Source organism: Oncorhynchus keta, chromosome 10 (assembly GCF_023373465.1).
Source record: "Oncorhynchus keta strain PuntledgeMale-10-30-2019 chromosome 10, Oket_V2, whole genome shotgun sequence".
NCBI lineage: Eukaryota > Metazoa > Chordata > Actinopteri > Salmoniformes > Salmonidae > Oncorhynchus > Oncorhynchus keta.
The window spans coordinates 54190596-54217716 of NC_068430.1; the positions used below are offsets into that span (position 1 = coordinate 54190596).

Sequence of the window (27121 nt, forward strand, 5' to 3'; positions counted from 1 at the left end):
GTCCCGGTGGAAAGCAGACAGAAGAACCAGGTTTTCCTATAGCATTTTTCCTGTGCTTAGCTCCATTTTCTTTTCTTATTCTAAAAAAAACTCCCCAGTTCTTACTGTTTTCAAGCATACCCATAACATGATGCAGCCACCACTATGCTTGAAAATATGGAGTGATAATCAGTAATATGTTTGGAGCAAATCCAATTCAACATAACATTTTGTATTCAGGATAGTGAATTGCTTTGCCACATTTCTTACAGTATGGCTTTAGTGCCTTGTTGCAAACAGGATCCATGTTTTGCAATATTTTTTTATTCTGTTCAGCCTTCCTTTTCACTCAGTCAATTAGGTTAGTATTGTGGTGTAACTACAGTGTTGATCTGTTCTCAGTCTTCAGTTCTCCCATCACAGCCATTAAACTCTTATTTGTTTTAGTCATCATTGGCCTCATGGTGAAATTCCAGAGCGGTTTCCTTCCTCTCCATCAATTGAGTTAAGAAGGATGCCTGTATCTGCGTAGTGACTGAATTGATACACCATCCAAAGTGGAATTAATAATAACTTCACCATGCTCAAAGGGATATTCACTGTCTGCTTTTCAAAAACATTTGACCCATCTAGTAATAGGTGCCCTTCTTTGCAAGGCATTGGAAAACCTCCCTGGTCTTTGTGGTTGAACCTGTGTTTGAAATGCACTGCTTGACTGAGGGACCTTACATATAATTGTATGTGTCGGGTACAGAGATGAAGTCCTTCAAAAATCATGTTAAACTCCCCATCAAACAGTGCACACAGAGTGATTCCATTAGTGCTGTCCCTGACCAAAAACAAATATTGGTTGACTGAAAGTTGTCTGTTCTTTCGATCAATCGATTGGTTGAAATTTTAAATGTGTATTTTTCCATATCTATGCATTGAGCTTGTCTGATGCTTGATGTGCGCTGTTTGAAATAGGAACGGTTTAATTTAATTTATAATAACGTCTTCGTATCTTAATATGATTGTCATGTGGTTAATTAATTTTCTAAATGAAAATGATACAAACCTAAAAAGTAACTTCTATTGCCATTGCCGACTGTAAAAATATCATATAAAGCCTGCAAATAAAAACATTGTAGCCTGCAGTTAGAGAAAAGTTCATATCCTATCACATTGGTTACGCATGGTCTGTCTGCAATGAAATTGAAACATTAGATCAACAATTTGTCTGACCCAAAGTGCATACTAGGACACTTGCAACATTGTATAAAATATTCTGGGTCCTCAGTTTCCAATGCCAGTGAGCTCTGGACAGACACCGCTGTAGGCTTTTTATGTAAAGCATAAGAAGTAATCAGGTAGGCATATTTTTATGACGTTTCTAATGGATCATAGAATGACATTTTTCCCCTTTCACGCTGAGCGGTTATCGAAAGTGAGAGAGCTGAAAAATATATTTCAAATGCACTGAGGAACTATTTTCATTATCAATGGATGTAAAACCAGACTTTGTTTGCTTGCTGTTTTGAGGTGAAGAAAACATTACTTTGAGAAACTCCACAGCTCATCAGTGGTGGTCCGTCAAGCCAATCAGAAATACACTCAGAGCCCCAAATGGGAAAATTTGTGACCCACCGCCTTGATTCGGGCTTATGAAATGGTGTTGTTTTTTTATTTTTTACGTTGGATCATGGTAGACTCAGCGCTACAAAATTGTATATCATAAACTTCAGCTCATGTTCTGAAAGAGCTGCAAAATCTGGACCCCTACAAATCAACTGGGCCTGACAATCTGGACCCTCTCTTTCTAAAATTATCTGCCACAATTGTTGCAACCCTTATTACTTGCCTGTTTAACTTCTCTTTCGTATCGTCTGAGATCCTCACAGATTGGAGGTCATCGTCCTTTTCAAAGGGGCTAGCACTCTAGACCCAAACTGTTATTGACCTATATCCATCCTGCCCTGCCTTTCTAAAATCTTTGAAAGACAAGTTAACAAACAGATCACCGACCCCTTCGAATCCCACCTTACCTTCGTCACTATGCAATGTGGTTTCTGACCTGGTCATGGGTGCACCTCAGCCACGCTCAAGGTCCAAAACGATATCATAACCGCCATCAATAAAAGACAGTACTGTGCAGCCATCTTCATTGACCTGGCCAAGGATTTCGGCTCTGTCAATCACAGCATTCTTATCGGCAGACTCAACAACCGTGGTTTCTCAAATGACTGCCTCTCCTGGTTCACCAAATACTTCTCAGACAGAGTTCAGTGTGTCAAATCGGAGGGCCTGTTGTCCGGACCTCTGGCAGTCTCTGGCAGACTGAGTTGACTGCCTTTAAACAGCTTGAAAAAAATTCCTGAAAATTGTCATGGCTTTAGAAGCTTCTGATAGGCTAGTTGACATAATTTGAGTCAATTGGAGGTGTGTCTGTGGATGTATTTCAAGGCCTACCTTCAACCTCAGTGCCTCTCTGCTTGACATCATGGATGATTTATTTAGATTTTCCCAAGACCTCAGGAATGTTGTAGACCTCCAAGTCTGGTTCATCCTTGGGAGCAATTTCCAAACACCTGACAGTACCACGTTCATCTGTACTAACAGTACGCAAGTATAAACACCATGGGACCATGCAGCCGTCACACAGCTTGGGAAGGAGACGCATTCTGTCTCCTACATTTACATTACATTACTTTTAAGTCACCAGACGCTCTTATCCAGAGCGACTTACAAATTGGTGCATACACCTTATGACATCCAGTGGAACAGCCACTTTACAATAGTGCATCTAAATCTTTTAGGGGGCCTATCCTAGGTATTCCTTGAAGAGGTGGGGTTTCAGGTGTCTCCGGAAGGTGGTGATTGACTCCGCTGTCCTGGCGTCGTGAGGGAGTTTGTTCCACCATTGGGGGCCAGAGCAGCGAACAGTTTTGACTGGGCTGAGCGGGAACTGTACTTCCTCAGTGGTAGGGAGGCGAGCAGGCCAGAGGTGGATGAACGCAGTGCCCTTGTTTGGGTGTAGGGCCTGATCAGAGCCTGAGGTACTGAGGTGCCGTTCCCCTCACAGCTCCGTAGGCAAGCACCATGGTCTTGTAGCGGATGCGAGCTTCAACTGGAAGCCAGTGGAGAGAGCGGAGGAGCGGGGTGACGTGGAGAGAACTTGGGAAGGTTGAACACCAGACGGGCTGCGGCGTTCTGGATGAGTTGTAGGGGTTTAATGGCACAGGCAGGGAGCCCAGCCAACAGCGAGTTGCAGTAATCAGACGGGAGATGACAAGTGCCTGGATTGACCTGCGCCGCTTCCTGTGTGAGGCAGGGTCACTCTGCGGATGTTGTAGAGCATGAACCTACAGGAACGGGACACCGCCTTGATGTTAGTTGAGAACGACAGGGTGTTGTCCAGGATCACGCCAAGGTTCTTAGCGCTCTGGGAGGAGGACACAATGGAGTTGTCAACCGTGATGGCGAGATCATGGAACGGGCAGTCCTTCCCCGGGAGGAAGAGGAGCTCCGTCTTGCTGAGGTTCAGCTTGAGGTGGTGATCCGTCATCCACACTGATATGTCTGCCAGACATGCAGAGATGCGATTCGCCACCTGGTCATCAGAAGGGGGAAAGGAGAAGATTAATTGTGTATGTCTGCATAGCAATGATAGGAGAGACCATGTGAGGTTATGACAGAGCCAAGTGACTTGGTGTATAGCGAGAATAAGAGAGGGCCTGGAACAGAGCCCTGGGGGACACCAGTGGTGAGAGCGCGTGGTGAGGAGACAGATTCTCGCCACGCCACCTGGTAGGAGCGACCTGTCAGGTAGGACGCAATCCAAGCGTGGGCCGCGCCGGAGATGCCCAACTCGGAGAGGGTGGAGAGGAGGATCTGATGGTTCACAGTATCGAAAGCAGCCGATAGGTCTAGAAGGATGAGAGGAGAGAGAGTTAGCTTTAGCAGTGCGGAGCGCCTCCGTGATGCAGAGAAGAGCAGTCTCAGTTGAATGACTAGTCTTGAAACCTGACTGATTTGGATCAAGAAGGTCATTCTGAGAGAGATAGCGGTAGAGCTGGCCAAGGACGGCACGCTCAAGAGTTTTGGAGAGAAAAGAGAGAAGGGATACTGGTCTGTAGTTGTTGACATCGGAGGGATCGAGTGTAGGTTTTTTCAGAAGGGGTGCAACTCTCGCTCTCTAAAGATGAACGTGCTTGGGTGCAAAAAGTGCAAATCAATCCCAGAACAACAGCAAAGGACCTTGTAAAGATGCTGGAGGAAGCAGGTACAAAAGTGTCTACATCCACAGTAAAACGAGTTCTATATCGACATAACCTGAAAGGCCGCTCAGCAAGGAAGAAGCCACTGCTGCAAAACCGCCATTAAAGAAATCCAGACTATGGTTTGCAACTGCACATTGGGACAAAGAAGGTCGTTTTTGGAAAAATGTCCTCTGATCTGATGAAACAAAAATAGAACGGTTGGCCATAATGACCATTGTTATGTTTGGAGGAAATAGGGGGAGGCTTGCAAGCTGAAGAACACCATCCCAACCGTGAAGCACAGGGATGGCAGCATCATTTTGTGTAGGTGTTTTGCTGCAGCAGGGACTGTGCACTTCACAAAATAGATGGCATCATGAGGGAGGAATATTATGTGGCTATATTAAAGCAACATCTCAAGACGTCAGGAAGTTAAAGCTTGGTCGAAATTGGGTCTTCCAAATTGACAATGACCCCAAGCATACTTTCAAAGTTGTGGTAAAATGGCTTAAGGACAACAAAGTCAAGGTATTGGAGTGGCCATCACAAAGCCCTGACCTCAATCCCATAGACAATTTGTGGGCAGTACTGAAAAAGTGTGTGCGAGCAAGGAGGCCTACAAACCCGACTCAGCTACACCAGCTCTGTCAGGAGGAATGGGCAAAAATTCACCCAACTTATTGTGGGAAGCTTGTGGAAGGCTACCCGACACGTTTAACCCATGTTAAACAATTTAAAGGCAATGCTACCAAATAATAATTGGGTCTATGGTAACTTCTGACCCACTGGGAATATAATGAAGGAAATAAAAGCTGAAATAAATCATTTTCTCTACTATTATTCTGACATTTCACATTCATAAAATAAAGTGGAGATCCTAACTGACCTAAGTCAGGGAATTTGTGCTAGGATTAAATGTCAGGAATTGTGAAAAGCTGAGTTTAAATGTATTTGGCTAAGGTGTATGTTAACTTCCTACTTCAACTGTATATCAATGATGTCGCTCTTGCTGCTGGTCATTGTCTGATCCACCTCTACGCAGACAACACCATTCTGTATACATCTGGCCTTTCTTTGGACACTGTGCTAACAAACCTCAATGAGCTTCGACACCATACACTCCTTCCGTGGCCTCCAACTGCGTTTAAATGCAAGTAAACGCAGTTGTAATTATTTCACCTCTAATGCCTTACCTCCCTACTCTTCTACATTTGCACACACTGTACATAGATTTTCTATTGTTATTGACTGTGCGTTTGTTTGTTACTCTGTTGTTTTTGTCGCACTGCTTTGCTTTATCTTGGCCAGGTCGCAGTTGTAAATGAGAACTTGTTCTCAACTGGCATATCTGGTTAAATAAAGGTGAAATTAAAAAAGTTGAGGAACAATGGGAAAAGTTATTTTCCTTTGACAGTTGATTAACTTGTATCCCCACTTTTGAGATTGTCTCTTGAATGTTTTGGTTCACCTAATGGAGAGCTTGTTCACACCCTCTTAAGCCCCACCCGTATCTTTACATTAAGGATACATTCCAGGTAAAAATACACTAGTTGTTGGCATTACATTTTATTGGTCACATACAAGTGTTTAGCAGATGTTATTGCTGGTGTAGCAAAATGCTTATGTTTCTAGCTCCGACACTGCAATAGTATCTAACAAGTAATATTTTACATCATATACACGCGTCTAAGTAAAGGATTGTAATTAAGAATATATACATTTATGGACGAGCAATGTCAGAGCGGCATAGACTAAGATACAGTAGAATAGAATACAGTGTATACATACGAGATGATTAATGCAAAATATGTACACATTATTAAAGTTGCCTGTGATTTCAAAGTCTATGTATTTAGGCAGCAGCCTCTAATGTGCTAGTGTTGGCTATTTAACAGTCTGATGGCCCTGAGATGAAGCTTTTTCAGTCTCTCGGTGCCAGCTTTGGTGCACCTGTACGGATGATAGTGGGGTGCAATGGCTGTGGCTCGGGTGGTTGTTTTTACTCCTGAACTTATTTTGGCTTGAAATAACAAAGGGGTTGAATACTAAATGACTCGAGACATTGCATCTTTTCATTTTTAATGAAAAATAAAAATAATTACAAAATAATTCCACCTTGACAGTATTGTGTGTAGGCCATTGACAGCTCTCAATTGAATCCATTTAAATTCAGGCTGTAACATAACCTCATGGAAAAAATCAAAGGGTGTGAATACTTTTCTGAAGGCATTGTATGGCCATGTTACACCGCTTGTTTCCCGGGATAGCATTCCATGAGAGAAACAATTGTTTTTAATTTGAAGCTAGACCTATACATTGGTTTACAAAGTCTCCTTTGACAACATAGACACAGGCTACACAACGAAGTAATGGGTCTGGGATAGTGATAAAACAGTAATCTTATCGGTTCATATTCTTAAGTGGGATTTCATATGTCATTAGTTATAATAATAATAATAATATAATAATAATATATGCCATTTAGCAGACGCTTTTATCCAAAGCGACTTACAGTCATGTGTGCATACATTCTACGTATGGGTGGTCCCGGGGATCGAACCCACTACCCTGGCGTTACAAGCGCCATGCTCTACCAACTGAGCTACAGAAGGACCACCATTAGTTGAAATGACCAAACAAGCAGTGGCAAATCTTAAAAATGGCACTTGCATACAATATGTATGCATTTTCTTATTAATGTCACCGCACTCTTGACAGAAACCATGGGGGATGGAAATAAAATGTTGGACCTGGGAAAAAAAAATAACATAAATTTACCTTCTTTGTGTCCACATGATTAAGATGCACATCCTTTTTTTCCTTTCCCAGGGGGAATTTTTGACTAGCAGACTAACAATAACCACTTTGATATATTTGTGCCTTACAGGTCGAGACGATAGAGAAGCGTTGCTTGGAACTCTTCGGCCGAGACTACAAGTACAGCGTCATCCACAACACCAACGGCGAGGTGTGTGGCCACTACCCACAGCAGATAGTCTTCCTGGAGTACGAAAGCACCGAGCTCCATAAAGACAGGTATTTAGCCTACTACCTACGTTACCTTAGCCTCGGTGATGACCTTGTTGTGTCAGAAAATATTATGCCTGCTAGATGTCCAATCCGTGCCGCTTCCGTACTTGTTTCCTCAACTCCTCTCAAAGGTCATTGGAGGAGGTGGTCCAAGGGAGGGACCATGATCCTCTTTTCCAATGCGCTTTCAAAGCAATGGAGGAAACAAGCAAGGATTTGACAGTTACTCAAGGACACTTAGTAACTAATTACACTGTTGTTTATTTGTGCCTTCCATAGTCCACTGTACATATTCACACAGAGTCTGAGTAAGAGTGTTGATCTAAGCCCCTAGGATCAGGTCCCCCTGTCCATATAGCCCAATCAATTCATGATCTTAAAAGCAAAGTCCTTCTACTCTTGAGATGCTTTGTGAATATGGGCCCTGACCTGTTTTTGGACAGAAAAACGAAACGGATTTAATATAGTTCAGTCCACATCGTCACGAGTCATGATTCATGACACGGGGTTTAAAATGATATGCCCATTTTCATGTCCGAGGTCATATGTATTGTGTGAATCAACAGGAAACATTACGGGAATGTTCTATTTTGGTACGTGTTTGGGAAATAGAATATGTGCTTTTGACCTATGAGCAGAGCAGCGCAACACTAATAATAAGATGTCTCGACGTTCCAAAATGTGCTTGTCAGGCAAGATGACGATGTTAATGGGGAGAATGCCCTCCCTTCAGGCATTATGATTCTGGATGCGTGTCTGTGCCCTGCTCCGTAGTTTCCCTCTTACGCAAATTCACAATTTAGGGAAATCAGCCACTCAATAATTCATAAAAACACCCCATAACGTTTTCACCCAACCGTAATGTCTAGAGCAAACGCGTTACTTTTAGTTGACGGGCTTCACTGCAAGTGGATTGTGTTTTTTAAAAATGTGAAGAAATAATAGGGAATAAGATGCCATTTAGGATTCTACATCTTGAGTTGAAACGTCTTCCTCCATTCACCCACCCCTGCACTTCCTGCACTGTTTACTTTTCTAATTATGATGGTAACAAGTTCATAGTAACAATAAGGCACCCCTGGGGTTTGTGGTATATGGTCAATATACCACAGCTAAGAACTGTATCCATTGCTATATTGAGGATTATGATCCATATATTGCTTTGTTATAATAGAGCCACAAAGATGATATGTTGCTGATCTATTTATGATGATCCATATATTGCTGGGTGTGTCCCCAGGTTTGAGAGCACGGTCCAGATCACCAAGCTGCAGGACCTGGTGAACCGCAGTAAGATGGCCCGCTGCCGAGGGAGGTTCGTCTGCCCAGTCATCCTCTACAATGGCAAAGTACAACTTTGAGATATATATTTATTTTTATCTTTATGTTTTTTTTTTTTTTCCTATGTCTCGCCTTCATTTCACCAGGAAGTTAGTCCCTTTTGCGGTCCGGAGACCTCAGCCCTGTTTGAATACTTTTTCAAATGCACCCTTCTTTCCTCCATTCCTTGGGGTAATCACTGATCTGGTCAGACATAATTAGTGAAGTCAATGCAGTGGAATGCTTGCCAACACTAGCCTAATCCTGTCATGTCAGATCAGTGATTGCTTCGAGGAAGGATGTATTTTTAAGAGCATTTGAACAGGGCCCTCAAGTCACCTCGAGCCGGCTTGGCACATTCCTTTCTGAGATCTTTCATTTATAGAAGTGTAATTTTGTAGAAAATAGCTTTTTAATGCCATTACTTTCAGGCAGTAATTTAGATTGAGTTCAAATGCTGTCTTCACTTATTTTAACAGCTAGGCTTGTTACTGCTTTGCTATTAGCCTACTATGGTTATTACGACCACGTTTGTCATTTGTAATTGAGGGGGGAGAAAGCTTCTCTTAACTTTGCCTTTCGAGTTTGGAATTGTTTTAGCCTGGGTTGCTGTATGTTCTCTTTTCTGTTTGTGATCTGTCACAACGTTTAAATATGGCCTCTCCCTTTGATTTCCTGCAAATCTTTGAAAACCTGTTGAGCATTGTTTTTAAATACTACTTGCCTTTTGAGCAAAGAAGTGAACGTGTAAAAAACAACAATAAGAAGGACTTGATTGACTGGTTTAGACTATTGAGATGAGGAGTATGCTAACGTGTGTGTGTGTGTGTCATACTTAACCTGTGTTGTCATCCATTGCAGCATATTTGTCGGTCGTCCACTTTGGCAGGCTGGGGGGAGCTATACGGACGCACCGGCTACAACTACATCTTCTCCGGTGAGACTGACAAAAAGTCAATCTTGTTAGCAAGGGAATCTAGTTCAGGGCTGTATTCACAAAGCGTCTCACAAAGAGTTTATTTATTTATTTTATTTCACCTTTATTTAACCAGGTAGGCAAGTTGAGCACAAGTTCTCATTTACAATTGCGACCTGGCCAAGATGAAGCAAAGCAGTTCGACACACAACGACAGAGTTACACATGGAGTAAAACAAACATACAGTCAATAATACAGTATAAACAAGTCTATATATGATGTGAGCAAATGAGGTGAGATAAGGGAGGTAAAGGCAAAAAAAGGCCATGGTGGCAAAGTAAATACAATATAGCAAGTAAAACACTGGAATGGTAGATTTGCAGTGGAAGAATGTGCAAAGTAGAAATAAAAATAATGGGGTGCAAAGGAGCAAAATAAATAAATAAAATAAATACAGTAGGGAAAGAGGTAGTTGTTTGGGCTAAATTATAGGTGGGCTATGTACAGGTGCAGTAATCTGTGAGCTCTGACAGTTGGTGCTTAAAGCTAGTGAGGGAGATAAGTGTTTCCAGTTTCAGAGATTATTGTAGTTCGTTCCAGTCATTGGCAGCAGAGAACTGGAAGGAGAGGCGGCCAAAGAAAGAATTGGTTTTGGGGGTGACTAGAGAGATATACCTGCTGGAGTGTGCTACAGGTGGGAGATGTGTGCTACAGGTGGGAGATGCTATGGTGACCAGCGAGCTGAGATAAGGGGGGACTTTACCTAGCATGGTCTTGTAGATGACATGGAGCCAGTGGGTTTGGCGACGAGTATGAAGCGAGGGCCAGCCAACGAGAGCGTACAGGTCGCAATGGTGGGTAGTATATGGGGCTTTGGTGACAAAATGGATTGCACTGTGATAGACTGCATCCAATTTTTTGAGTAGGGTATTGGAGGCTATTTTGTAAATTACATCGCCAAAGTCGAGGATTGGTAGGATGGTCAGTTTTACAAGGGTATGTTTGGCAGCATGAGTGAAGGCTGCTTTGTTGCGAAATAGGAAGCCAATTCTAGATTTAACTTTTGATTGGAGATGTTCGATGTGGGTCTGGAAGGAGATTTTACAGTCTAACCAGACACCTAGGTATTTGTAGTTGTCCACGTATTTGAAGTCAGAGCCGTGATGTTGGACAGACGGGCAGGTGCAGGCAGCGATCGGTTGAAGAGCATGCATTTAGTTTTACTTGCATTTAAGAGCAATTGGAGGCCATGGAAGCAGAGTTGTACGGCATTGAAGCTTGCCTGGAGGGTTGTTAACAGTGTCCAAAGAAGGGCCAGAAGTATACAGAATGGTGTCATCTGCGTAGAGGTGGATCAGAGACTCGCCAGCAGCAGGAGCGACATCATTGATGTATACAGAGAATAATGTCGGTCCAAGAATTGAACCCTGTGGCACCCCCATAGACTGCCAGAGGTCTGGACAGCAGACCCTCTGATTTGACACACTGAACTCTATCAGAGAAGTAGTTGGTGAACCAGGCGAGGCAATCATTTGAGAAACCAAGGCTGTCGAGTCTGCCAATAAGAATGTGGTGATTGACAGTCGAAAGCCTTGGCCAGATCAATGAATACGACTGCACAGTATTGTTTCTTATCGATGGCTGTTAAGATATCGTTTAGGACCTTGAGCGTGGCTGAGGTGCACCCATGCCCAGCTCTGAAACCAGATTGCATAGCAGAGAAGGTATGTTGAGATTCGAAATGGTCGGTAATCTGTTTGTTGACTTGGCTTTCGAAGACCTTAGAAACGTAGGGTAGGATAGATATAGGTCTGTAGCAGTTTGGGTCAAGAGTGTCCCCCCCTTTGAAGAGGGGGATGACCGCAGCTGCTTTCCAATCTTTGGAAATCTCAAATGACAAGAAAGAGGTTGAACAGGCTAGTAATAGGGGTGGCAACAATTTTGGCAGAATATTTAGAAAGAAAGGGTCCAGATTTTGTAGGCGTCCAGATTTTGCAGCTCTTTCAGAACATCAGCTGACTGGATTTGGGAGAAGGAGAAATGGGGAAGGCTTGGGCGAGTTGCTGTTGGGGGTGCAGTGCTGTTGACCGGGGTAGGAGTAGCCAGGTGGAAAGCATGGCCAGCCCTCGAAAAATACTTATTGAAATTCTCAATTATGGTGGATTTATCAGTGGTGACAGTGTTTCCTATCTTCAGTGCAGTGGGCAGCTGGGAGGTGTTCTTATTCTCCATGGACTTTAGTGTCCCAGAACTTTTGAGTTAGTGTTGCAGGAAGCACTTTTCTGCTTGAAAAAGCTAGCCTTGGCTTTTCTAACTGCATGTGTATAATGTTTTCTAGCTTTCCTGAACAGCTGCATATCACAGGGGTTGTTCGATGCTAATGCAGAACGCCATAGAATGTTTTTGTTGGTTAAGGGCAGTCAGGTCTGGGGAGAACCAAGGGCTATATCTGTTCCTGGTTCTAAATTTCTTGAATGGGGCATGCTTATTTAAGATGGTTAGGAAGGCATTTAAAAAAAAATACCCAGGCATCCTCTACTGACGGGATGAGATCAATATCCTTCCAGGATACCCCGGCCAGGTCGATTAGAAAGGCCTGATCGCTGAAGTGTTTCAGGGAGCGTTTGACAGTGATGAGTGGAGGTCGTTTGACCGCTGACCCATTATGGATGCAGGCAATGAGGCAGTGATCGCTGAGATCTTGGTTGAAGACAGCAGAGGTGTATTTAGAGGGCAAGTTGGTTAGGATGATATCTATTACGGATTTGGGGTTGTACCTGGTAGGTTCATTGATAATTTGTGATTTTGAGGGCATCAAGCTTGGGTTGTAGGATGGCTGGAGTGTCAAGCATGTTCCAGTTTAGCTCGCCTAGCAGCACGAGCTCTGAAGATAGGTGGGGGGCAATCAGTTCACATATGGTGTCCAGAGCACAGCTGGGTGCAGAGGGTGGTCTATAGCAGGCGGCAACGGTGAGAGACTTGTTTTTAGAGAGGTGGATTTTTAAAAGTAGAAGTTAAAATTGTTTGGGCACAGACCTGGATAGTAAGCCTGCAGAGTTCTGTCCTTCTTTGCAGTAGATTGCAACACCGCCCCCTTTTGGCAGTTCTATCTTGTCTGAAAATGTTGTAGTTTGGGATGAAAATAGGTAGGTCTAGGATCAGTTTTTCCCTTTTGCTTTATATTTAATAAGAGTACATGGACATGGGGAACTTGATCCTAGACCAGTACTCTTTGGCGGGTGGATGTTTTTTGGGGGGGTGGGGGGTTCTTGGATAGTTGAGTGGCTTCATTGCAAGTGGATTGTGTTTTAAAATTCAATAAGAAATAGGGGGCCTCCTGAGTGGCGCAGCGATCTAAGGCACTGCATTGCTGTGCTTGAGGCATCACTAGAGACCTGGATTTTATCCTGCCTGCTGTAATCGGGAGGCCCTTCAGGCGTCGCACAATTGGCACAGCGCCATCCGAGTTAGGGCAGAGTTTGTCCGGCTGGGATGTCCTTGTCCCATTGCGCTCGAGTGACTCCTTGTGGCGTGCCCGGGCGCCTGCAAGCTAGCTTCGGTTACCAGTTGTACGGTGTTTCCTTTGACACATTGGTGTGTCTGGCTTTAGGGGTAAGCGAGCAGTGTGTCAAGAAGCAGTGCGGCTTGGCAGGGTCGTGTTTCGGAGGACGCGTGGTTCTCGACCTTCGCCTCTCCTGAGTCCGTACGGGAGTTGCAGCAGCGAGACTAGGCTGTAACTACCAATTTGGATATCACAAGATTGAGGAGGAAAAAAGGGGTAAAAGTTTGAAATATGTACATTTTAGGAATAGGATGCCATTTGGGGCTCTGTCTAAATCTTGAGTTGTAACATCCTCGTCCTCCTCCATTGTTCTCCTACCCTGCTCCAGGGGTGCTGCCTGTACTGCAGTTGGCCCTGAACTGCTGGCTTCTAGCCTATTATATTGCGTACGCCTGTTATTAGCATTGCCTGTTAACAAAATTGGGCAATGTTTATATGACCCCCTTACAAACAGGCCCGTTATTGCCACATTCTTCCCTGCATTCGCCTTTTATACCTACCTTGCACATGCCGGTGACCACTGGTCGTAGTGGTGTGTAGATGTGGGTGGGCGTCTCTTTGAATAATTGTATTTATTCGTTCAGGCCAGTCCTAAGAAACATTAAGACTAATAGAATAGCTTATTTTTTTTGTTTAATTAAATCCTAATTAATTAAATAAATAGTTCATTATTTTTTTTTATTTAACCGACAAAACATACCTGCCCCAATCAGTCAACACACGTGTATATACAGTATTATAGTAAGAATATAACAGAATAAAATACAAATAATATTTTCCCCATACAACTGTTGTCACATTAACATGTGGAGCCACTGTCATAAAGTTGTATTTTTAAACCGAGCCCGTGTTTTTTTAAAGTCCACGTTTCATCTCTTTCCAACCTTCACTCCACTTTGTTTAGGAGCAGGCGTATGGTTTTAATCCCAATTTATCTTCATCATGATACCGACAGAAAATAACAGCCATCCTATTTTAAAAGCATGTGAGTCTCGTGCTCATATTCCACAACCCCCGCGCCCTTTTTGGAGTTGCCTGTACCCGATGGAGCAAAATTATAGGCCTACACTTGAATGTTAGGCTACATTATTGCATGCTAAATGTTTCTGATCTGTGATAGCTGTACAAATGAATAGATGAGCTATACCACCTTCCACTTATTTGCCCAGCCAGAGACCAATTAACCAAATAGCCTGTACGGATGGCGAGTCAGTGAAACAAAATCACATTGATTGATTGAGCCGAGTCAGTGAAAGCACAGGCTTTTGATCCGGAGTAGGGCTAGGCTACTAAGCGACTGCGAGTGAATAGCAAAAATGATCCACTTGTTAAACTACGTACGTGTATAACTTGCTGGCAAAAGGTTCTAGTAGATGAGCCAACTAGAAACGATGATCACCAGCAGCCCTAACCTCAATTTAACTAACATTTCCCCAGCCTAATTGTAACCTAATCCCAATATCCAACTGGAGCTTCGGTGAAAACAAATTGATCAAGAGTAGTCCCCACAAAATGTGGTCCTCAAATTATCGTCTAGTTGTTCGTGCGCGCTGTCGGTGCGTGCTAAGTGGTGGGCTCATCGAAAAGATGTGCGAAGTGACATGCCTCGCAAAGTTTAGCCGGGTCGACGGTTAGCCGACGGGCGCTGCCGAGCAACCGTCAAGAACGTAATGCTTGTCAGTTGATCTATCACACCTCTGGGAGCTCTGGAATGATGAACTCTGTTCCACGATCAAACAGTGCTGCTATATTTCCACATGCGATCGCTGCCGTCGATTCCCCATCAACTATTAAACTGTCAACTACTAAACTGTCAACTACTAAACTAAGCATTTGGCTTAGTTTAGTAGTTCATAGTCCTATTGTGGTTTTGTCAGTAGTGCCATAGGGCCCCATACATTCTGAAATAGATCTAAAACACCTTACAAACACTCCCGATTCAACTCCTATGAGAGAAGTGTCCTCGTTGAATCCACTTTTACACGGAACCCAAACCGACACGCAGGTTAAAATATCAAAACAAACTCTGAACCAATTTGCGGACAGGTCGAAAAGCATTAAACATGTATGGCTAGTTGGCTTGCACTTGCTAGCTAATTTGTCCTATTTCACTAGCTTGCTGTTGCTAGCTAATTTGTTCTGGGATATAAACATTGAGTTGTTGTTTTACCTGAAATGCACAAGGTCCGACAATTAATCCACAAATAAAACGGTCAACCGAATCGTTTCTAGTCATCTCTCCTCCTTCCAGGCCTTTTCATCTTTGAACTTATATTGTGATTGACATCTACACTTTCATAGTATTTCAATCACCCACATGGGTATAACCAATGAGCAGATGGCACGTGGGTACCTGCTTCTATAAACCAATGAGGAGACTGGAGAGGCAGTACGTGCAGCGCGATCTGCTTCAGAAATAGGAATGACTTATATGTTAGCCCTTGGCAACGCAGATGCTCGTTGAAGCTCGTGAGCAGTGTGCGAGTAATAATTGAATAACATGGATTCCTACATTTATTTTGCAATGCTCGTGCACGCAACGTGTCCGGTCTGTTCAGCATGTAAGAATTATATGGTAGTGACGCATCTCTCGTTCTCTCATTCGCTTTTTCTCTCCCCCTCTAGGTGGTACTGATGACACGTGGGGGGCAGAGTCCGAGCCAGAGGTTCCAGAGGACGACAGTGTGAGGTTGGTGTCTTCTAACGTGATCTCGTGACGGTTGTTTGATTTCCTTGCCTGATTTGAATGCTCAAAATGCCCCGTACATTTTTGTGGTCATTGGATGACGTCTAACATTTTCATTGAACTCTTTCTCTCCATCCCGTCTCTCCCTTGCTACAGGAACGGGGACTCTCAACTCTTTGACAAGGTGCGGGGTCTGGACATCAAGCTGCTGCGCTACCTCTCTGTGCGCTACATCTGTGACCTCATGGTGGAGAACAAGAAGGTCAAGTTTGGCCTTAAGTAAGTCTCAGCTCACAGCCAGGACTCTGAATTTATTCCCCCCGCACATACACACACACACACACACACACAGGGGGATATGTTCTGGGTCATTGGATCCTGCTCATGTTGGCCTTATGGTGACTTTATGTTATGTAATAAACAAGTGTACACTTGTTTGGACGTTGACCTTTGCATGTGTGGCGGTGTGTGTTGTCTTTATTTATGTAGCTGCCTGCCTGCGTGCTTGTATGATTGTGATGTAATGTTGATGTGTGTGAGTGCATGGCGTGTGTCTGTCTGTTCACATACTTTCTATGGTTCGCCGGTTGTGCAGCTGTGTGTACATGTGTCACTGACCGTTAAGTCAGGCATCATGTCATCTATACACGTATGGTTTTCATCACCTCCTGAATATTTTCTTTCTCTTTTCCACTTTTTACATTTTTATTTTTTATCGTCCCCTATCTTCTCGTCTCTTCTCTGTCCCAGTGTCACCTCGTCTGAGAAGGTGGATAAAGCCCAACGCTATGCGGACTTCACCCTGCTCTCTGTGCCTTACCCGGGTAAAGACAATTCTTTCAACCCCAAGCTACTTTTACATTTCAGTTCTTTGTTAAAATATTCTCCTTTTTATTAGGAAAACAGGTTTCAGCAGTCTTGACAAATAAAGCTAGTGTTAGGTAGATGACAGTAACTAGGCCTTACAATGCGTTTCTACATCTTATTAATAAACGTCTTCCCCAGAGAGATAGCTACAGACCTGGGATCAAATGCTATTTGCAATCATTTGAAACACTTAAACTGGGCTTGATTGAGTTTGACCTGCGCTATGCTATGGGTGATGCAAACTCCACCCATCTGGCACACCGGGCAGGCTAAAGCACTAAAAGTATTTGAAAGATTTCAAACTGTATTTGAACCCAGGACTGGATAGCTAGATTTCCTGTGCTGTTCTCGATGCATACAGTTGTATCGTGACACTGGACCCCTCTCTCTGTGCTTCCAGGGTGTGAGTTCTTTAAGGACTACAAAGATCGAGACTACACCGCAGAGGGACTAGTATTCAACTGGAATCAGGTATGCCGGTCGATTTAAAAAAAAAAAAAAAAAAAAAAAAAAAAAAAAAAAACACACTTCCTGCATAGAAATATAGTTAATAGAAGGGATAAAAGACACTAAAACCTAGGCAATTTAACTGTGTCCTCACCCATTCTAGTCGTTCTATGGTCTTCTGATCTCAGATTGTGATGTATCATATGTTCATCCAGATGAATGATTTTGAAACATACCATTTTTATTGTTGACAGGATTTTGTGGATGCTCCTTTGACAATCCCTGCGTGCTTTACCAAGAACTTGAGTATAAACTGGAGTGAATATCAGGTTAGTCTTTTTTTTTCTCCCTGTTATGAGTATTTCCTCAGTTTTGTTGATAGGGAGAGAAGGACAGATAGGAGATTGTATCACAGGGCACTAGGCTGGATTCGAACTTATGCCAACACATCTTTGTGTGTCAGAGGCAGTGGCCCAAACCACTAGACCACCATATCCGGTACGTCTAATTATACTTCAGTGAAATGTGATTCCGATTTGTGCCACAGTATTACTGGTCTCACAGTGACCTCTGTTGGCCGTGGAACGGCATGGTTGCCGACCATTAATTTCTCATGTTGTCTTGACATTCTCTAAGACGGGTGTTTTCAAACCTCTCTTCAGGCACCCCCAGCCATTTAATGTATTTAATCCATTCCAGAGCGAGCACACCTGATTCAGTTTGTCAACTAATTATCAAGCCCTTGATTAGTTAACTCAAGTGAGCTAGTTCTGGGCTACAACAAAATTGTGAGTAGGTTGTGGGTCCCTGAGGAGATTTTAGAAAACCGCTGCTGTAAGAGTTTGTTTTAATGCATATTTGAGGTAATAAGAGATGTAGTCGCCACACCAGGGCCACATTCACTTGGCAAACGTTGCAGATAGAAATGTCATGAATCCTTATTCCAAATGTCAGAGAGGCATGTTTGTTCTACATAGCATATTTCTATCTGAACATTAGTGACGTGCTGGATGCGCCCCCGGTGAAAACGTGCTGGAAGTCCTCATGTGTTCTTCTCTGTCCTTGTGTTTCAGTCTTGGGACCTGGTCCATCAGACCCAAAACTACCTGAAGCTGCTGCTTCACATCATCAACAGCGACGGTCAGTGTGTGTGTGTGTGTGCGCGTGCCCGCGTGTTGGTTAAAGCTCCTTGGGGGCTGTGACCAATTTCTTCTTTCTGTCAGAGAGTAAAATGAACATGGTGTAAAGAGTGGGTAAGTCATATCATATCTCATATGGTCGTCTAGTGAGGGTCCCTGAGATGTAGGCCTCCAAAGTCAAACTTGACCCAGGGAAGACCAAAGGCTGATGTTGCCATTGTGCTGTTTAAATGCTCATCACTTACTCGTCGCTATAAAAACCTGGTTCAATCCTTTGTTTCTCAAGTGTTTGTTATTTGGTTGTCTGATTTAATCAGGCTGTAATACACAATTAATTGCTGTATACAGCCTTACTCTGCTGGTTGTCTGTGCGGTCTGTCTTACAGCCGCTCGTAATTTGGGACAAAATATCCACAGGAAAGTATTGTTTTAAGGGAGCCGGTGGGTACACTACTGTTCAAAAGTTAGGGGTCACTTAGAAATGTCTTTGTTTTTGAAAGAAAAGTTTTTTTCCCCCCCCGATTTTAAAATACCATCAAATTGATCAGAAATACACCGTAGACCTTGTTAATGTTGTAAATTACTATTGTAGCTGGAAACGGCAGATTTTTTTAAATGGAATATCAACATAGGCGTACAGAGGTCTATTTTCAGCAACCATCACTCCTGTGTTCCAATGGCACAGAAGGCCAGCATCCCAGAGTCACCTCTTCACTGTTGACGTTGAGGCAGGTGTTTTGCGGGTACGATTTAATTAAGCTGCCAGTTGATGACTTCTGAGGCGTCTGGTTATCAAACTAAGCACTCTAATGCACTTGTCCTCTTGCTCAGTTGTGCACCAGGGCCTACCACTCCTCTTTATATTCTGGTTAGAGCCAGTTTGCACTGTTTTGTGAAGGGGGTAGTACACGGTGTTCTACGAGATCTTCAGTTTCTTGGCAATTTCTCGCATGGAATAACCTTCATTTCTCAGAACAAGAAATAGACTGACTAGTTTCAGAAGAAAGTGCTTTGTTTCTGGCCATTTTGAGCCTGTAATCGAACCCACAAAGGCTGATGCTCCAGATACTTAACTAGTCTAAAGAATGCCAGTTTAATTGCTTTTTTAATCAGAACAACAGTTTTCAGCTGTGCTAACATAATTGCAAAAGGGTTTTCTAATGATCAATTAACCTTTTAAAATGATAAACTTGGATTAGCTAACACAATGTGCCATTGGAACACAGGACTGATGGTTGCTGATAATGAGCCTCTATACGCCTATGTAGATATTCCATAAACAATCTGCCGTTTCCAGTTACAGTAGTCATTTACAACATTAACAATGTCTACACTGTAGAGAGCAGTGACAAACCTACTATCTCTAAAAAGTCAGGTCAACAATACTTTCCTGTGGAGATTTTTAAATCAAATTTCAAGCTGCTGAAAGACCAACCACACAGACAATCAGTAGAGTAAATTAAAATGTAATTTTAATCAACATTCTGATTTGTAAGAAACATTTACTGATTATGCACTAATGTTTCAGGCTGTGTATGCCAACTAATTGTGTATGACAGCCTGATTAATCAGTGATGTGATTTGATTTGCCCTGTAGATGAGAGCGGTCTCCTGGTTCACTGCATATCTGGTTGGGACCGGACGCCTCTTTTCGTGTCCCTCCTGCGGCTCTCACTGTGGGCAGTAAGTGTTCTCGCTCTCATTCAGATCACCCTGTTTCTCTTCGTCTTTCCTTCCTATCCCACTTTTATCACTCTGCCCCCCCCCCCACACACACACACACACACACCACCGCCACCACTCAGATATCAGTTTTGTAAGTCAATTCAAAAGGTACTTCTAAATACATTTTTCTGGAATTCCACAATGAATTAATCTGCTTTCACCCCCGATGCCCCTCCCATTTGTCTTAACACGCAAGTCGAATTAAGATTAAGTCCCACTGCATAACACTAGAAAAGCCAGTTGAAATAGAGCTAATCACTTTAATTGAAAGAGTTATTTGGCAATGGTAAGGGTTTTAGAAACTTCCAGAATCTACTCTTTCTGATGTAGGAGGATTTGAAAAAGTCACTACCTGTTATCTGTGGTTTGTCCTTCAGCCACTTATTTTTTTAACAAAATATCCACAGGAAAGTATTGTTGGCCTGTCTTTTTGAGAGCTGGTAGGTACAGTGCATTGGGAAAATATTCAGATCCGCTGACTTTTTCCTCATTTTAAGCTACAGCCTTATTCTAAAGTAGTTAGATTTGTTTTATCCATCTACACACAATACCCAATAATGACAAAGTAAAAATAGATTAAAAACCTATCAAATTGATTTATAAAGCCCTTCTTACATCAGCTGATGTCACAAAGTGCTGGACAGAAACCCAGCCTAAAACCCCATACAGCAAGCAATGCAGGTGTAGAAGCACAGTGGCTAGGAAAAACTCCCTAGAAAGGCCAGAACCTAAGAAGAAACCTAGAGGAACCAGGCTATGAGGGGTGGCTAGACCTCTTCTGGCTGTGCCAGGTGGAGATGATTTTTTTCCTAATTTATCAGAAAATTAACTTTTTTTACACAAGTATTCAGACCCTTTTCTATGAGCCACAAAATTTAGCTCATGTGCATCCTGTTTCCATTGGTCATCCTTGATGTTTCTGCAACTTGATTGGAGGCCACCTGTGGTAAATTAAATTGATTGGACATGATTTGGAAAGAGACACACCTGTCTATATAAGGTCCCACAGTTGACAGAGAAAAAAACAAGCCATGAGGTCGATGGAATTGTTAGTATAGCTCCGAGACACGATTGTGTCGAGGCACAGATCTGGGGAAGGGTACCAAAAAATTTCTGCAGCATTGATAGTCCCCAAGAACACAGTGGCCTCCATCATTCTTAAATGGAAAAAGTTTAGGACCACCAAGACTCTTCCTAGGGCTGGCCGCACGGCCAAACTGCACCATTGGGGGAGAAGGGCCTTGGTCAGGGAGGTGACCAAGAACCCGATGGTCACTCTGACAGAGCTCCAGAGTTAATCTGTGGGGATGGGAGAACCTTTCAGAAGGACAACCATCTCTGCAGCACTCCACCAATCAGGCCTTTATGGTAGTGTCCAGACAGAAGCCACACCTCAGTAAAAGGCACATGACAGCCCACTTGGAGTTTGCTAGAAAGCACCTTAAGACTCCTACCATGAGAAACAAGAGTCTCTGGTCTGATGAAACCAAGATTGAACTCTGGCCTGAGTGCCAGGCGGTGAAGGATGGTGGACGAACCAAATTGCTGTGGGGATGTTTTTCAGCAGCAGGGACTAGGATGACATTCACCTTCTAACAGGACGGCCCTAAGCACACTGCCAAGACAATGCAGGAGTGGCTTTGGGACAAGTCTCAATGTTCTTGTGTGGCCCAGCTAGAGTCCAGACTGAAACCCGATTTTAAAACATCTCTGGAGGGACCTTCAATTTCTCTGCAGCAACACTTCCCGTCCATCCTGACTGAGTTTGAGAGGATCTGCAGAGAAGAATTTGAGAAACTCCCCAAATACAGGTGTGCCAAGCTTGTAGCGTCATACCCAAGACTCAAGGCTGTAATCGCTATCAAAGGTGCTTCAACAAAGTACTGAGTAAACGGTCTGAATACTTTTTTTTTTTTTTTTACTAAAAAAACAGAAGTATCACATTTATGTGTCGCCTTTCGTGGCTAATTTTCGTGGAGTTTTTTTAAAGACATGTTAAATCTTTTAATGTATTTTTTTTAATAGGATGGTGCTGTCCACGCCAGCCTGGAGCCTACTGAAATCCTCTATCTGACAATCGCCTACGACTGGTTCCTCTTTGGGTAAGGATTCTCACAACACCCCCATTACTCCTTAGTAATACTGAGGGGTGCGTTCACAACAGCAATCGAGGACTGTCTGAGTGGGGAGGGGAAGACCGAAACGTGACCAGACCCAGATGTGTTTGAGATGCATAATTGAGGAAAGAGCTTTATAGGAAGGACGACTCTGAGGAGAGGGTAGAGCGTGCCAAGTTAAGTACCCTGTCTCAATGAATCTTTCCTTGATTTCTCGCCTTCTCTCTCCTTGACCTTCTCAACACATTGGAGAAGAAATTCAGTGAGAAGGGACTTTCGACCTTCTCCTCCAATATACGGTAGTTGAGAAGGAGGTGAGGACATAGGATGCAAGGTATCGCCGAAAGACAAATTGAGATGGAGCCCTCTTTTTCTCTCTCTCTCTCTCTCTTCCCCGCTCTCTCGAGGCTTTCCTTCATAATTACCGCTGTGCATCTCTCCAAAGTTGAACTCATCAAATGGAGTAAAAAAAATATGAACAAAAAAAATCCATGCCCCAGAGATGGCTCTAGAATAATTATTCCAGAACAAACTTCTGAGACTGCGACCAGGGAAGAGGGATAAACTTGGTGTCTCACACACACACACACACACACACACCAAACCTCTCCCCTTTAATAATATCTGTAATAATTGGTCTTTTTTTACCAGCTATCAGTGTTATGATGCAGCGGTATGTATGGATTTGTGTAATCTTTCATTATGGCTTAAACTCACATTGTGTTTTTTCCCCCCTTTAAATGTAAAAGCAATAATAATGGTCATTTCAGGGTCTAAGCTGGAGATAAGAGAAAATGAGTGACAACTGGTCAGTTGGTTATTGATGTGCTTTTTTTGTGTAAATTACATGTTCTAAACGGTCCCCTATTTGTGCTTTTACAGTCTTCTTGACTTTGCTCTTTTGGACTGTTTGATTCAACAAGTACAGAAATCGGAAAGTAAAACTTACATTGTAACCATTGTGCGAGGTAAACACCAGGTGCATGGAGAACTGTATGCTGAATAGAAAGGAACAGACATTGAGAAAGTATTAAAGGCTCAGTGCAGTCAGACGTGATTGTCCTGTGTGTTATATATATATTATTTCCACATGATGAGGTTGGAATACTAACATTTTGATAATGCCCTTTTTAGTTTAAGAGCTGTTTGAAAAGGCTGCCTGAAATTTCAGCCTGTTTTGGTGGTTTGGAGTTTTGGCCTGCCTGATGACATCACCAGGTTTAATAGACCAATAAGAAAGAATTCCCAACCTCTGCCAATAGCTAATTTTCAGTTTTCTCCTCCCCACTCAGACCACTCTCACACAGTCCTACCAAAATTCTTGCTTGAGAAATTGCTGGGAAGCTTTTAATTATTATTTTTTTTAAACTATTTTAATTGGAAACTATCAATGTAAGGTACTTGATTGTTACCCAAAAATGTTTTGTTATTGACAAAAAAGGATGCATTGGACATTTAAATATGTTGGTTGGTGTTGGTAGCTAATCATCATATGTAATAGTGTTCTTTTGATTTGTTTAATGGATTTGGTGATCATACTCGTTTGTTGCTTCTACAGTCATATGCTGCCTGATCGTCTCACCAAAGGAGAGGAGGTCAGTTGCATTCTAACACAATATCAATGCCATTCCTTCCCCCTCTCTCGGTGTGTGTGTGTGTGTGAGATATTAAAACATTGGTTATTACTTCCCTATTCAGTTATAACACTGTTGCAGTCTTCTTGAATTAGTTTTTTTTTTTAGGAATTGACTATGCCAATGTAGATATAATGGCTTGTGAAGTTGAGAGTAAAATGTTATCTGATTTCTGAAACTGATATCCAATTTTTCAACTTAAATGAGTTGTTTGGGGTGTTTTTGAAAACTAGGGGGCAGCATTTTGTCATGCATTTAATTTCCTCATTTTTGTTTTTACACCTGTAAGACGTAACTTCATCTTTCATTCCTCCTGGCAGATTTTCTTTTTTTGCTTCAATTTTCTGAAGCACATCGTCTCAGAGAAGTTCTCTGCCAAGAAGAAACAGAGGTGAGTGATATGTCATGAATCAACAGAGATATTTGAAATGTAAAAGCACTTCTATAAAATATTGTCCGCCCTCAAAATGGCATCCTATTCCCAATATATAGTGCACTACTTTTGACCAGAGCCCTGGTCTAAAGTAGTGGACTATACAGGGAATAGGCCTTACTATACCCTTAAGCTACTCTTATTTTTGTTTCAACTGTAGGGTTACAGCCACTCAGGGCAATAACACTGTTCTTTCATCGTTGAAAACCAACTGTGACCAAACAGTGTTTTTTTCCCCTTCACATTTCTATATTCTTTGTCTTTCTTTCCTTCTTTTTGAGCAGTGTGTCAGTCTCTTGCTCTCTTCTTCCTCTCTGTGTATTATTTCATCATCCTTTTTTTCTCTTCCACAGGAGGAAAAACTCTCAATTCAAAGACACTGATTTCACAGTGGACGACCTCTGCAAGTTGAGTAAGTTGCTTCCCTGCAGACATAGTTCATTATTAAGTATATGTTACATGAGGATAGAGGTGTATTTCATACATTGAGTACAGTGGTGGTATGTTAAGACATGTTTTTTTTTTTTTAAGAACCCTGTAAGAGTTCCTGCTGTGCGCTACAGTTCTGATGTAGGCATCTCATGTAAAAGAATGTGATACATTATATGTTATGAAGCGTGATGCGCTTTTATGTCTTGTCCCCTCAACATGATGCACAAAGCTATGCATGCATAAGCCTAAATGGATATTGTCTATAAACTGTATCTGGCAAAAGGCTTATTATAGGCTATTTGCATAAGCTAAGGACATGCGCCGAATACAACAGGTGTAGGTAGACCCTACCGTGAAATTCTTGCTGACAAGCCCTTAACCAACAATGCAGTTCAAGAAAGAGTTTCGAAAATATTTGCTAAATAAACTAAAGTAAAAAATAAAACCAGTGACTCAATAAATAACTAGGCAGGGGGTACCGAGTCATTGTTCGTGGTTATAGGTTAGTCAAGGTACAGTGGTAAAGTGACTATGCATAGATAATAAACGGTGAGTAGCAGCAGTGTAAAAACAAAGGGGGGGTCGTCAATGTGAATAGTCCGGGTGGCTGTTAATTAAGGAGCCTTTTGGACCTAGACTTGGCGCTCCGGTAACGCTTGCCATGCGGTAGCAGAGGGAACAGTCTATGACTTGGGTGACTGGAAGGCAGGAAGCTTGGCCCCAGTGACCTACTGGGCCCTAAGCACTACCCTCTGTAGCTCCTTACGGTCGGATGCCGAGCAGGTGCCATACCAGGCGGTAATGCAACCGGTCAGGATCCTCTCGATGGTGCAGCTGTAGAACTTTTTGAGGATCTGGGAACCCATGCTAAATCTTTAGTCTCCTGAGGGGGAAAAGGTGTTGTCATGCCCTCTTCACCACTGTCTTTGTGTATTTGGACCATGATAGTTTGTTGGTGATGTGGACACCAAGGAACTTGAAGCTCTCGACCCGCTCCATTACATCTCCGTTGATGTGAATGGGGTCGTGTTCGGTCCTCCTTTCTTTGTAATCCACGATCGTCTCCTTTTTCTTGGATCACATTGAGGGAGAGGTTGTTGTCCCGGCCACCTCTCTAAGCAAGCATAAAAGTTAATTTAGCCTGTCTGGTAGGCTCTCATCACTGTGCAGCTCTTGGCTGGGTTTCCCTTTGTTGTCCATAATAGTTTGCAAGCCCTGCCACATCCGACGAGCGTCAGAGCCGGTGTAGTAGGATTAGTAGAGCCGGTGTGTTGACGCTTTGCCTGTTTGAGGGTTTGTCTGAGGACTTAGCGGGATTTCTTACAAGCATCCGGATTAGTGTCCCACTCCTTGAAGCGTCAGCTCTAGCCTTTAGCTCGGTGTGGCTGTTGCCTGTTATCCATGGCTTCTGGTTGGGATATGTACGTACTGTCACTGTGGGGACGACGTCAACGATGCACTTATTGATAAGGCCGGTGACTGAAGTGGTGTACTCCTCAATGCCATGGGTGAATCCCGGAACATATTCCAGTCTGTGCTAGCAGAACATTCCTGTAGTGTAGCATCTGTGTCACTGAACACTTCCCTCTGCAAAAGCAATAATGTTCCCTCATGACTGTCACAACATCTGAAGGCTTAAAACATTCAAAACTTTCAACTCTGGCAGAAAATCCAGACATGCTCTTTTATACAGCTATTTCATTTGATTCTTGTTTATTTTCCCTTTTCAAGTGGTTTGAGATTATTTTTGTAATAGAAGAGCTATAGAAGTTTAATAAATAATAATAATTAGTATTATACTTGCATATAAACCAACCGTAGGCTTCCAAAGTGTATCTTTAATGAATCTGTGCCCTATAATTGTCCTCAAATATCTCCTCTGTAATTGGTCCGAGGGCCTGTCCGCTAACCAATGTCTCCCGTGTGATTGGTGCAGAGTCCAGGGAGGCCAGGGGCAGCGTGACCAGTTTGAGCAGTGACTTCTCTCTGATTACGGAGGACGCGGGCGGCGCCTCCAGCCTCACCAATGAGGCCGTGGACCTGTTCTCCGGCCAGCCTCTGGGAGCCTCCAGCTGGTGAGTCTTCACCGTTTCTCTGGAAGTCAGTGTAACCCCAGCCAAAACATTTCCTTTCACTTTTGAATATACCCCCATATGTATCAGGGATGGCACATGGATGAGTATTCCTTTAAAGGGTGACGAACGTCCTGATTTGGCCTCATTTTAAATTGGTTCATTAAGATATGCTAGCAGCCATTACTGAATTCAAACGTGAGTTGGTTTCAGAGTGTGGTTTGATGCGTCTCTTGTGTGTTCGCAGGTGGGAAGAGTTAGCCAAATGATTTTGCTAATAGCTTCAGCCAGCTGGTGTGCGACCAGGGCAAAATTGGTTTGACTTTGGACAGCCTATCTCTGGGGCTAGTTAGGGACCGTCAATAAATGACAATGTAAATTCGACATTTTTCACGTTGCAAACCTTTTTTTAGTTTTCACATGAACTGCTTTCAATATTTGTATATGACATTTCTACAATGTATAGTTGTTTTGAGGTTTGTATCCCTTAACCTCTGGGATACTATAAAAATTCAACTTTGAT

General features: G+C 42.9%; 1 protein-coding gene across 2 annotated transcripts in view; it reads left to right on the forward strand.

Annotated features, from left to right (window-relative positions):
• mtmr14 (myotubularin related protein 14) overlaps nucleotides 1-27121 on the forward strand; it is a 42565-nt gene that overhangs the window by 1690 nt on the left and 13754 nt on the right. For both annotated transcript variants that reach the window (XM_052527296.1, XM_052527297.1), the window contains exons 2-16: nucleotides 7105-7253; nucleotides 8488-8596; nucleotides 9429-9504; nucleotides 15672-15735; nucleotides 15889-16011; nucleotides 16483-16556; nucleotides 17000-17070; nucleotides 17301-17375; nucleotides 18120-18186; nucleotides 19783-19868; nucleotides 21936-22012; nucleotides 23586-23622; nucleotides 23982-24052; nucleotides 24448-24506; nucleotides 26463-26601. In XM_052527296.1, coding sequence (XP_052383256.1) covers nucleotides 7105-7253; nucleotides 8488-8596; nucleotides 9429-9504; nucleotides 15672-15735; nucleotides 15889-16011; nucleotides 16483-16556; nucleotides 17000-17070; nucleotides 17301-17375; nucleotides 18120-18186; nucleotides 19783-19868; nucleotides 21936-22012; nucleotides 23586-23622; nucleotides 23982-24052; nucleotides 24448-24506; nucleotides 26463-26601 — 1277 coding nt within the window. The remainder of the gene's footprint in view (nucleotides 1-7104; nucleotides 7254-8487; nucleotides 8597-9428; nucleotides 9505-15671; nucleotides 15736-15888; nucleotides 16012-16482; nucleotides 16557-16999; nucleotides 17071-17300; nucleotides 17376-18119; nucleotides 18187-19782; nucleotides 19869-21935; nucleotides 22013-23585; nucleotides 23623-23981; nucleotides 24053-24447; nucleotides 24507-26462; nucleotides 26602-27121) is intronic.